Source organism: Barbus barbus (assembly GCF_936440315.1).
Source record: "Barbus barbus genome assembly, chromosome: 2".
In the NCBI taxonomy this organism is placed as follows: domain Eukaryota; kingdom Metazoa; phylum Chordata; class Actinopteri; order Cypriniformes; family Cyprinidae; genus Barbus; species Barbus barbus.
In genome coordinates this window covers 8641329-8654741 of record NC_136730.1, presented here as the reverse complement: position 1 = coordinate 8654741, position 13413 = coordinate 8641329, and the positions used below count along the sequence as shown (strand labels likewise).

At 37.1% G+C, this 13413-nt stretch overlaps 1 protein-coding gene across 1 annotated transcript in view; it reads right to left on the bottom strand.

Annotated features, from left to right (window-relative positions):
* mllt3 (MLLT3 super elongation complex subunit) overlaps positions 1-13413 on the bottom strand; it is a 53104-nt gene that overhangs the window by 25903 nt on the left and 13788 nt on the right. The window contains exons 3-4 of the mRNA XM_079445692.1: positions 1917-1999; positions 1622-1765 (exon numbers count right to left, since the gene is read on the bottom strand). Of these exons, the coding sequence (XP_079301818.1) occupies positions 1622-1765; positions 1917-1999 (227 nt within the window). The remainder of the gene's footprint in view (positions 1-1621; positions 1766-1916; positions 2000-13413) is intronic.

The window sequence follows — 13413 nt, the reverse complement described above, 5'->3', positions numbered from 1 at the left end:
AAATTGGAAAGGACCTTCTTCAGTCACCACCTCCCTAAATTGATATTGCTCTAGCGAACGGTTCTTTCTTAATTAAAACAACTTACCATACAACTGCCCGTTTGCCAATAAACTGTTTCGATTCCTGCCATGCCTCATCTGTAAGCCAGACAAGCACCAGAGGAGAGGGTGTCATAGCCCCAGCCGTAAAACATTCAAATTACTGGAACGGCGCAAGAGAGGGCGAGCTAAAACTACAGAGAGGGCCCTCACAAGAATAATAATTTCTTTAAATATGTCTTAAGGGTAAAAGCGTCCCAGTTCATGACTGCTGGTGGAAAACACATCCAAGATCAACAAAACTAATAAATACAAGCCAGTTGATTCATAAAAAGTGTGTGGATTATAGGTCTTCACGGGTCCACTTGGATCTGAAAACCCGAGGTCCGACCCGAGACCCGAGCGGGTTCGGGTCCAAAACTTCTACGAGTGCCTCGGACACAGGTCAGGTTCGGTATTAGCAGCCTCGGGTCTCGGGTAATTTAAAATAAATGTGCTTTTCCCAAATCGACCCGAATTCTTTTAAACTATCTCAGAGGCGTAGCCTACTTGTGCGTTCATGTTAAGTTCTCAGAAATCCATCTTATAGATATGAGATCCATCAGGAAAATCCACTTACTTCATTACGCTGCGTGTCAATGCAAGGCTTTTCCTTTTTGTGTGCAGAGCCCTTCACCGGAGATAAGGTAAATAACGGTGCAGACAAAACTAGCAAATCCATGATTTATTAACCCATCGATTAAATTTTTATGAAACTATCACGTTTAGGCTATGTTTCAAATCCACTGGTTACAACTGAAAGCCAAACTCAGAAATAACATGTATACATCAGGCAGGGAAAAATATAACAAATAGGCTAATAAGTAAGTAAATTAACTGAAAGAAAGTAATGGAGTAGCGGCCAAATCAGTCAGCAGGACCCCGGGATTTTTCCGGACCGATGCGGGGCTGCAGGCTGTGCACACGTCGATGCCGTTTACGTTCAGGTCCAGTCGGGTTCGAAAAATAAATGCGGTCGGATCGGACTCGGGTCTAATTTCATCGGGTCTGTCTCGGGTCAGGTTTATCTTTTAAAAAAAAAAATTATGCATGTCGGGTTCGGGTAAGAAGTGATTCGAGTCAATTCGGGTCGGGTACGGATTTTAGGACCCGAGAAGACCTCTAGTGTGGATCCCTTTGGCACGGGACCAAAGACAACTCAGGTTTCATCCAGTGATAGATGGTCGAGTTAAGACTAGCCCAATCAAATCCTGTAAAGTTACTTATTGTCTTGGTTGATGGAAACAGTAATTCCATTAGGACAGATTGCCTGACAATGGCTTTCATCTCTGGAGTACTGTTTGCTAGGACTAGCAGAGACAAGCAGCAGGGGACATTCTTGCATTTTTCACCTGTGAACGGAGGGGACGTAATGAGGCTAATTGTGGAACGGTTACTAGATACAAATATTTTCTCAACCGTCTTCAACAAAGATGTACATTAGCTCTGAAACTGAAGTCACGTGACTCTGATCATTCAAAAAACGTGCCCTGCCCATGTCGTTCCCTGAGGTAAGCCACACCCATCCCCAGCCGGTTCGTACCCCTCCAGCCTTGAGCAGCTTCCTGCGGAACTCTTCAGTAGGGTTATTGAACGTGAGCTTTTCACAACGGAGATGATTGACAGGTGGGTGCCCCTCCAAGTGCAGGAACAAATCGTAGTCAAAGCGCACTTTTTTTGGTTCTTCCTGGTGAAAAGTGACAAGAATGTTACATTTACCCAATGTACATAACTGTCTGGATTGGTTTCATTTTAGGTTACAGATTAAATACACTTGTTTATAGAGATCATAATTCACAATTACAGGTTTCCACAAAAGAGAGGTGAAACCAAAGTACCTTATTTTTAAAGTAAACTTCAATAGGCAAGATAAACCCAGCGTATCCAGACTCTTCAACTTTATATGGTGGATCCTTGCACACTGCAAGAGAAAGACAAGATTGTTGGTTTAATTTTAGCATGGAAGTCAATACTTAAAGCACAAATAGGTGTACTATAATGAAAATAAATAATCATAACTATAGGGTGTTTTTAGGTGCAACATGCAGCAACGTGCTTGCAGCCCCTTTATCCATATAAGATTTGCAATATAGCACAGCCTTGTTTGCCTTTTGTGACGTGGATATTACATAAAAATACAATATACACAAAGTTTCATTATGGTTTATTAAGCAAACACATTAAAAGGAAATAATAATGAGCTTTACTTGATCACAGATTTTTTATCCCTAAGGATTTTAATTAGATGAGCAATAGCTGTCAGGCAAGACACTGACATTTTACTTTATCATATTGCTATAAAAAGCAGTGGGAGGTTATATACTCAAATTAAGCACCATTATTATTCTAGCAACATTATAAAAGCATATTAAGCATAGGTTTCATGCTAGAGCAAGATAGGATTTATCTTAACCTAGTGAGAATGAGCATCACTGGAGGTACAGACAGGTTTAAAGCAGAATATGTATTGCAATCAGGGCTCAACATATTTTGTATAACAGATAAAATATATGTAAAATATGAAAATATAGGCCTATATAATAATCTCTATGCTCACCAAAGTTGCATTTATTTGATCAAAAATACAATAAAACTATTAGTAATATTATTACCATTTAAAATATCTGTTTTCTGTTTTAATATATTTTACAATTTATATTTAACTTTTATTTAATTATATCAGATGCCATCAATCCACTCTTCAACTTCACATGATCCTTCAGAAAACATTCTAATATGTTGATACGGTGTCAAGAAACACTTTGAATGTTCAAAAGAACACCATTTATTAAAAAAAAAGATTTTGGAAAATTATAAATGTCTTTACTGTCAATTTTTTAAAAATGTAATGCATCCTTGCTCAATGAAATTATTAATCCCTTTTCCAGAAAATTACATAGCAGGTTTGATGCAGTTGCCTGTACACAAATAAAACCTTTGTGAACAATAACCTTCACTGCAAGTAAAAATATATGTTAAAGCGTTGCAATAAACTCCTCATTTCCACTATATCTCAGAGAGGTCTTCTAAAAAGGTTCACAGCCTCTCCCGGGAACTTATTAGCGTTTAGACTTGCCGTTTAAATGACCTGGAACGCGTGACACATCTTTCCTGATTAACTGCATTATTTATATGTCTTTATGGCCAAATCCTTTGTGCAACATAAAAGCAATGGGCTTCCATCTTGTTATTTTAATTTATGGCCTTCATCAAGAGACACCACTTATAAAAATAAACTGCTCTAAAGCACATTTGGTTTTGCTTACACAAATCATTCATCATCATCTTTCAAAACACTAAACCTCCTCAGTGAATAAATTATCTGCACCAACACTTTTGTTTTACAGCGATGCCTTGCTATTCATCCTCAGATGCATCTTAGCCTTTTTATCTCCTGCTTCTACACACACACACACACACTTCAAGTTACAAAAGACAAAACATCAGCCTTAGTCCCAATTAGACATTTCAGGATAAACACCCAGTAGTTTAGGTCAGGTGACGCCCCATGGGAACACTTGTTTGTCTCGCTCTTCAAATCCCAAAAGTGCTTCTTAACAGCATCAGCAATTAGTCAACATGTACTGTTGAGCGTTAATGGATACAAGGACACCTGCAGACAACGTCACACAAAAAGAGGAACTTGTTCTTTCCTTACATTTTGAGTATAATGAAACGTTCTCGGTATTAAACTGCCAATCTAGTCAGTTTTTGTTTGATGATTAAGATCACACTTAAAGTCTTTCAATAAACCTGTAAACCCAGGACTCAAAGTGCTATTTAAAAAAAAAAAAAAAATAGACACCTCATAACGCACTTGTTATTTTCTCAATGGTAGCATGCTCCTACTGACAACGCTCAATAACAATTGGCATGCTAAGGTTTCGTAGCAACTGAGCCCCTTCCCCCCTCACGCTGTGTGACCGTTCTAATGGCCAGACAATGACTGACCTCGATCCTAAGGTCGCCGGATCCCAAAACAACATCCACTATACAAATATTACAGAGATTGATTGCCGTGCTGGGTCACGTTTAGCTATCGTCCCTTGCAAGGGTCTGTTTAGTATGGTGCTTTCATTCGCTCCCACTGGCAGTGAGAAGAGGGAGAAAACCATTATGGGATGTTCTGCTTTTAAAATATTCTTCTACTGCATGATTCCTTAACAAGCATACCAGTCCAAATCCAAATGGCATATGTTCTCGCTGGAGGCTTCTGTTTTTTTGCACAGACATTCACACTTATTTGAGATTTAGCAAGTAACTGTTAGGATAAGTGCATCTCACTTTTAGAGGTGATTATGAGACTAAATCTGCATAATCACCACTGAAAGCCAATGCAAAAATAAACTCTGTAGCCATGCTCTGTATTCCAAACACTGCCCAACGTGTCGCACATGGCAGTTAGGTGATTGGCTCAAAAACTCATGAAAAGTCTAGACTTCAAAGCAGAATCATGTCATTGCAAGGGCTAAAATCTCTCTCTCACACACCCTGAAGCTCTTACTCGGGCAACAAATCACACAGAGGTGCTAACTAAGAACTCCACAAATAAACTTAAATGTGCTTTTTAAAAGTGATTTCATATTTTAAAATTTAATGCTTTTATAGTTTGGTTGGGTGAAAATTTTCATTTGACAAAAATGTGTAAAGTTGGTATGTTATGCATTGTAAAAAATCCAAAAAAAGTAACTTTTTAAAAACGTAAATTTTACAATTATTATGCATTGAGTTTCATGAGCTTATGACAAAACATCTGACAAAAAATTAATTCTTGCACTACAAAAAAACCCCCCAAAAAAACCAAAAACCTTACAATAAAGTTCAATTTTGTAACATTAAATAATGCATTAGGTATCTCAAATTAATGCAGAAAAACATTTTACAGCATTTATTTAGGATAATGTTAATTTATAAATAAATAACTAATGTTGACAAAATTAAGATTAGACCTACTAATTAATTCAGCATTACATCACATTGGGATGGAGAAAAACTAAAGTCATGACAGGACCTAAGATACACATTTTCCCTTAGAAATGGAAATCTTTATGTTGAGAAAAAAAAAACTCTATGAACACTGTGTGAACTACCCACTTTTTCCAGTCTGGAAATCAGTAAAACTTTGAAATCTTATGGAAACTCCTTATCTGACACACTTAAACTTAGGAAACCTCATACTCTAACCTATATCTCGCTTATTTTTTTCTAACCTATCCATGTCTTTCTTGTTATTAAGCAGGTAAAGTCGATCCACCGTAGCTGACGGGAAAACAGAACTGAACTTGGAATCTGGAGTTGTTATCTCAGCTCTGGATCTTTTGCTTAAGATGAAAAGGTCATTTTACACAGGGATTGGGGGGGGGGGGGGGGGGGGGGCAGACAGACTGTACGAGTGAAGTGCACAATACACTCATTGACCCCCAACAGGAACTCAGCCAAAAGCTACAGCACAACCAGAACAGAGAATCAACTGCACACTTTTATTGGAAAAGGCCATGAAAAGTTTTTCCCCTCCCCCTTTGCGCGCACACACACACACACACACACACACGCACACTAAAACAATTCCAGTCAGAATGCATTTGCCCTTTCCCTGAGACTGGGTCATAACGAGGGAAGACACTGAGCCAAATTATGAGGAAAAAAAGAGAAGAAAAAAAAAAAAAAAAAAAAAAAAAAAACACACTCTAATCACAGCATAGCTACACTAATAGATTGAATCTGTTTTACTTCACTTTAAGAACCCCTAATGTATGAAATGAAATGCTATCGATATATTACATTACATTTCCAAACGTATCCAAAGCATGGTAGCAAAACTGAGGGTTTGAGGGAAGAAAATTCCACTTTGTCTCAGATTACAATTTTATATCTGATCCAAAGATTCCACAGTACGTTATATGTCAGTAGTACCTGCAGCATAAACAATCCCCATTCACAGCGGACCACCTGCATGGGGTTCAACCAAGGCCAAATGCTCAAGCCATAAATCCCCTTTCACGCTGATAAAATATGAATGTAACCCAGAAATTATTAACAGGGATTTACTGCTGAAAATCAAATCAGTGCAGCCAGGCACAAAAGAAGTTGTTTCTAAGCCATGCACCGTATGCATAACCCAGAATCACATCTGAGGTGTCTTGCATAGATACACATACAGTGCAATGTCCATCGGCTGTAGCACAAGTATTTTAGGGGGAACAAATTTAAAGTAATGCTTCCATGAAGGCAAATTCCAAATCCATTACATTTATTTTTTAATTATTAATAATATTTTTTAAGTATTTATATTTAGAAAATTATTAACTATTAATTAAAATATTATATTATGTAGAATATAAAAAATATTTGTATTAATATTGTAAATAATATAATATTGTTTAAAAAATAAATATATATTATATCACATAAGAAAATGTGTGAACATTTATACAGCAAACTATGAAAGCTTGATTCCACCATGGAATAAATAAAATTATTTAATCTCACAATTCTTGCAATTGAGAGTTTGCGTCGCAATTTTGACGTTTTTCCTCTGAATTCTGAGTTTTTTTTTGTTTCTAACATGAAATAAAAAATAAACTAAATTTCTAATTTCTCCCATTTTTTCTTCTTTTAGAATTGTAGGTTTATAAAGAAAAGTCAGAATTGTGAGTTTATCTCTCGCAGTTCTCAGAATCGTAAGAAAAAAAAAAGACAGAATTCTGAGATAGTCGCAATTAGCTTTGTGCTGTTTTTTAATCCCGTGGCAGAAGCATAAACAAACAAACTAAATAAATAAACTTCTAAACATATCTATCAGACTTCCATTCTTCGCATTCTCGTTCCATTCCCATTAAATTAAATAAGGTGCTTACCATGATTAAAATGTATTGACCAAGAAAAAAAAACTGTGGCAAGATATTTTGCAGGTCCTCATTAAACTTGCTGTCTAATTTAAAATAATCACCTGCCTATGTCAATGGGTCACCATGCTTCACAGATTGCTGGACTATTGAGAAATCTGTTGCTGCATTCAGAGCTAATCAAGCAAGTAGTTTTAGTATAACGAATGTGGCATTAAGTTGTCAAAACAGCTAACTGCTATAGGTGGTTATTGCTCAATCGTTTAAGATTGCCGAAAAAGTAGGTCCAGAAGCATTGAGGTGGCTCCAGCCTCATTAAAGAGGAGATGGTAGCTTGCAATTGCAGTGCCCTTGCTGTGACTCAAGACTCATAAAATCCTCCCATTCATTTTCATTTGAGTGCTTGCTGACCTGGAATAACAAATCATTTGTGATGTGAAATAAGTTGGTCCATAATTGGTCCCAGACTCATGCACCATATTGACAGCAGCCAAACTCTTGGTAAGACCCTACAGCTAATCTTAAAGTAATGGTGACCCGTACTGGCTGCCAGAGCTTGAATGGAAAACCTTGCCTCTTTATATTACTACAGAAAATCTCTAAAATCATTAGCCAGCGTTTCAGCATTGTTAGATGCTTTTTTCATCTAAATATAGAAAGTTTAAGCAGGTGCCCTGAGAATGCTAGACCAAAAAAGCTTTTGGCACTGAACTGCTGGTTTAAAAGGGAAGTTTTTAAACCTCATTAAGAAGGTTTGGAAAGTAGAGAATTAGTACAATGAATGACTCAACTAAGCATTTGAGGAGGCAAGTCTTTTGCAGTTCAAAACAGAGCTCTCACACACAGCTGTCCAACCACACCGTGCGCTCACCATCAGCTTCAGACAACCCGCCTCAACTTGCCAACAGAATTTAGGAAAACTGCACACAAATAGGCTATATTCTGTGAGCAAACCTGGAAAATGCAACTAAAGCTGAATAAGAAGTGATGCCTTTCTTGTTTGGCAAAGTGTTGTCAAAATGCACTGACATAAAAATTCTGGTCAAGAATAGCTGATATGTATTAGGGATGTCACGAGAACCGATACTACAGTACCAAGTTGGTATAAACATTTTAAAATGCCTGGAAGTATTTCAGTCGCTCCTCAAAGGTAAAAAAAATAAAAATAAATAAAAAATAAAAACGTTGCCTACAAGCACACAGAAGAACTACACATGGAAGATGGCGATGATATATGGATGTGATTGTATAATTATGATTTAAATGAGGGTGAATATGATTTAAAAGAGCGCACGGCTCTGAAAGCACGAGCACTGTGCATGATCACGTGCATACATAAAGTTACGGTCTGTCTGACAGCTTACAGCTTGTTCATTTGTTGTGAATCTGTCCGCGGATTATCCTTATTAACATTATTATTATTACTGGTTTAATAATTGTTGATTAGGTTAATGGTTTAAAAAAAATGCCTGTATGTCAGTGAATTTAAACTAATGCTTGCATTCAGAGTATAGGAGTGTGAGTGTGTGTGTGTGTGTGTGTGTGTGTGTGTGTGTGTGTGTGTGTGCGTGAGTGCATGCATGTGTATTATTTGAAGGCGAAGTGCCACTAATGTTGTGTTTTTGTAATGTTAAATGGGTCATATGATGTTGCTAAACAAAACATTACTTTGTGTATTTGGTGTAATGCAATGTGTTTATGCAGTTTAAGGTTCAAAAAACATTATTTTCCACATACTGTACATTATTGTTGCTCCTCTGTGCTCCGCCTTTCTGAAACACATACATTTTTACAAAGCTCATTGTTCTGAGAAGCGAGGCGTGCTCTGATTGGCCAGCTATCCAGTGCGTTGTGATTGGGCGAATACCTCAAGCATGTGACGGAAATGTTACACCCCTTACCGTATTGTGATGCCATGTCCCGGCGACGACACAAAAACAATAAAAACCCATTATAAACGAGGCATTTGTTGCATCCTGTGACATTACTGATTATAATGGCTTATACTGTCTTTTTATGTGTTGTGTTGCATTGCATCACGCCGCGTAAACATTACCATGTCTGCATTTATGATAGGAGAAACAACAAACACCAAGCACTACTCTACACAGCTCAAAACTCATGTTTGAATCGTCAGTGGCAAATTCTTTAAATAAGAAAACGTACTTACAGGCTGCGAGTCATAAGTGCCAGACTGTTCTTGCAAAGTTGGAATTGCCCCACTTTATAGAAACGGCCTTTGAGCACAGCTGGCAGGCTATTCCCAGGTTCAGGAAATAGTCCTCCGTAAAATGCGCTGCACACACTCTAATATTTGGGCTTAACTGTTCTGGAACAGTGTTGTAAATACAACTTAACCACTGATTTCTAGTTGTGTCCTCTTTTGGAAGCCCAAACAAAAGCCAAAGTACTTTCGCTTTCACAACAAAACACAGCTTCTCCAGGACATGGCGCCGGCGGCAGCAACAATACTACAGCGAGAATACAAGTTTTGCCTTCTTTCTTTGTGTATACATTTGGGAGGTGTTTTGTAAATCTTCCCACATCGTGACGTAGACATGTGGGGGCGTGTTTGAGTGAGCCATTTTAGGGGGGCATGGTCGAGTCTTAACTTTTATAAAGAATATCTCTGGTTTTGAGACTTTAGTCTTTGTAACTTTAGGGATCTTATCCATGCACAAATAGCTTGTAACACTCCAAAGAGAAAGAAAAACTTGAAATTGCATCACATGACCCCTTTAAATAAAAGGAGTTAATGTTTAAGTCTTATTGTTCTTTTTTTCCATGGTATCGACTTGGTATCGAGTTTTAGTGGTATCGGTACCGACTACTAGATTTTTGGTATCGTGACATCCCTAAATTATATATAATATCACACAGTTTAATTTGAAGATAGTAAAATCCTATGCATAACTGCTAAAATATGAAAATTACTAAATATGTAATTGAATAAATTTATTTAGATGGCAACTTCTTGATTCTGGTATTTTAACAAAAAAACACTTTTTACTACAACAGAAAAAAATTAAGTGAACAACAATAACTAAAAAAAAAGAAAGCCAAATATTGCCCGACATATCAACCTTGGCGATATATTGGTCGACCACTAGTTTTAAATGCTACGAGTGAATTTAGGCATTGCAATAATATAAAGTAAGGTATGGAAAATGGGTATTCATTTTGAGATTTAACCGTGGTATTAAATTACCTTTATATTAACTTTAAGTGAGCATTAAATGACAGTAAAAACAATGCAAAAACAACAGAAATAAGCATGCACAACTAAATATCCTAAATCGGTCAATGCAGATAAACTTCTAAAAAAATACATTTAATATCAGCCAATAACTGATATGGCACCAATACATTATAAATTACATATTTGAATTATTTGAGCTTTACACTAAAGAAAACATAAATAGACAGGGTGAGACGCAAAAAAGGTGGTACCGCGACAGAGTTTGCCATATGGGAGCACTGTGTTCACACACAAAGGTGTAAACTGACACCTATTACATGGGAACCACTGAATGTCAAAGGGTCCACCAAGTTCTCAGGTTGTTTGGATATAGTGGTTAACTTTCATTCTTCATTTTCACAGCACATGCTCAAATACACTGTAGCCGGTTTTCCCAAGCATGGCAGACGTTGCCATCCTGCAAAAATGAGAGATTGAGCATCAAGAAAAGCTCTCTTCAGACCCCCATCATCCAAAACCACCACATTAACATCTGCTTCTCAAGTACTCTGCCCCCATGGAGCAACACTTCAGCCTGCCATTTCCCAGCTGTGCTTTCTCAAACTCACAATTCAAAACAGGGGGAAAAACTGACCCTGGATCTTTGCTCACTTCAAGGCATGTTTTCAAATGCATTTCAGCAGTGCCAAGGCACCATGGGTCACGGAAAATGTCCAGCTTAGGGGCTTCGGTAAAAATTCCCCAGATGCCAACTTTAAACAACGAGCAATGACCCTCTCCTCAACACTTTTCAACAAACAGTCCACTCTGTTGAATTCCAACAAGCTGCGTCCCGCTCTGTGCAAATCGTCCCCTGGTATATAGTCAAGAGCGGCTCTGCTTGCAATTACAGCTGCTTGAGGCCCTCACTCGAGCATTGAGCCTTGACACTAGTGCCGTTTGTATGTAGTTCTGTGTGCGGGTCTGTTCAGCATTCACCACTGACAAATGGGTGAAGTGATGAGAAACGTGAAGAGAAAGCAGTCAACAGCCAACATAAATAACTATATGTTGTGACAATTTAATGTTAATGGCTTTGAATAGCTGTGAATCTCTTTAACTTAAAAAGACAATTTAATTTATACATGTTTAGACAAAAATAGGTCTTTATAATACTGCTTAATTCATTTACATTAATTAATAGAATAGGAGTGAAAACTACTAAACAAAAGCATTTTCAGTATTTAACAAATCTAGGTTAATTATAATTTCTACATATAATAATACATTTTTAATATTAAATATTAAAAGTATTGGAACAGTAAAGACAAAATTGCTCTGTTGTCTGTGGAGTCAAGACATTTACAAATATGATTAAAAGATGAATATGAGACAAAACTACAGAATGCCACATTTTATTATTAGCTGTTTCAACACATAGATGTTTTACCAGCAAGAAGTTCATCACTTTTAGAGTTTCATCCCTCTATCTGATGTGATCATAAGTATTGGAACAGTTGCCTCACAGGTCTTTCTAAGTGATCAGCTGTGTCCTGTTGCATTAATTCTTCAGATATTAAAAGCAGGGAATGTATCGTATCAGTTATATCCATTACTTCTGCATTCTGAATCTTGCAGTCGATGATGACACACACAAACCAGGATGAAGATGAGGGAGCTGACTTTGAGAGAAAAGCAAGCAATTTGGATGCTAAAAGAAAAGAGGAAGTCAGTTAGAGGTATAGCAAAAACAGAGCATGGAGAAATCAAGAGTTTGGAAACCACCAGCGACATCAGCAACCAACAACGACCTGATTGGCTGAGAAAACAACAGTAGTTGACGACAGACAAATCATAAAAGCTGTGAAAATTAACCAACAACTTCCAGAAAGCTGGGGTGATGCTCTGACAATCTACTGTCCTCAGGAGACTTTGACACAGAATTACAGATGCTACACAGCAAGATGCAAACCTCTGAACAGCACCAAAAATAGAAAGGCAAGATTAGAGTTTGCAAAAAAGCACAAAGGTGAGCCAGAAGAGTTTTGCAACTGTGTTTATGGACCGATGAGACAAAGATGCACCTTTATCTAAGTGATGGGAAAGCAAAAATGTGGAGAAAAAAAGGGAACTGCAATGATCCCAAGCATACAGCTTCATCTGTAAAGCATGGTGGAGGTGGTGTCATGGCATGGGCATGCATGGCTGCCTCTGGAACAGGCCCTCTCAACTTTACTGATGACTTAATGTATGATGACAGTAGCAGAATGAATTTGGAAGGGTACAAAACCATATTCCCTACCGCTTTTCAAGAAAATGCCACCAGATTCATTGGGAAGTGCTTCATATTGCATCAGGACAATGACCCAAAACACCCTGCCAGTTCAGTCAAGGAGTTTATAAAGGAATTCATAAGAAATGGAAAGTCTTAGATTGCCCAAGTCAATCTCCAGATTTAAATCTGATTGAACATGAATTTCACCAGCTGAAGAGGAGAGTAAAGGCAGAAACTCCCCAAAACAAGCAACAATTGGAATTGACTGCATTAAAGGCTGGGAAAGTATTTCAAAGGATGAGAGCAAGAGTCTGGTGATGTCTATGGGTCACAGACTCACTGCTGTGATTGTGTGCAAGGGATCTGCTGGTTCTTTTCATTTGATAAAACATGTGTTGAAACGGCTAATAATAAAATGTGACATTCTGTAGTTTTGTCTCATATTCATCTTTTAATCATATTTGCAAATGTCTTGACTCCACAGACAACAGAGCAATATTTGACGCTATATATATATATATACGTCCCAACATTTACTTAAGATTTTTTGTTTAAAAAGAAGACTCATATAGTATGCTCACCAACGGTACATTTATTTTATTTAAAAATACAGTAAAAACTGTATTATTGTGAAATATTATTACAATTTAAAATAACCATTTTCTATTTGATTCTATTTTAAAATGTAATTCATTTCTGTGGCGGCAAAGCTCAATTTTTGCTCATCATTATAATATCCTGATTTGGTGCTCAAGATTTAGGCACCAAATCAGTGCTCAGTTTCTTCTTATTAAATCGCAGTTAAAAACAGTTAGTGCGGTTTAATATTTTTGTGGCAATACATGTACCTTTACCTTATATATATTTTTTTGGATTCTTTGATGAATATAAAGTTCAAAAGAAAAGCAATTAGCCCATTTAAAACAAATCTTAACTGTTACTTTTGATCAAGTTAATGAATCCTTCCTTGCTGTATAAAAGTATTAATTTCCATTAAAGAAATTAAAAAATCTTACAGGTTTGTAATGTATTGTAGT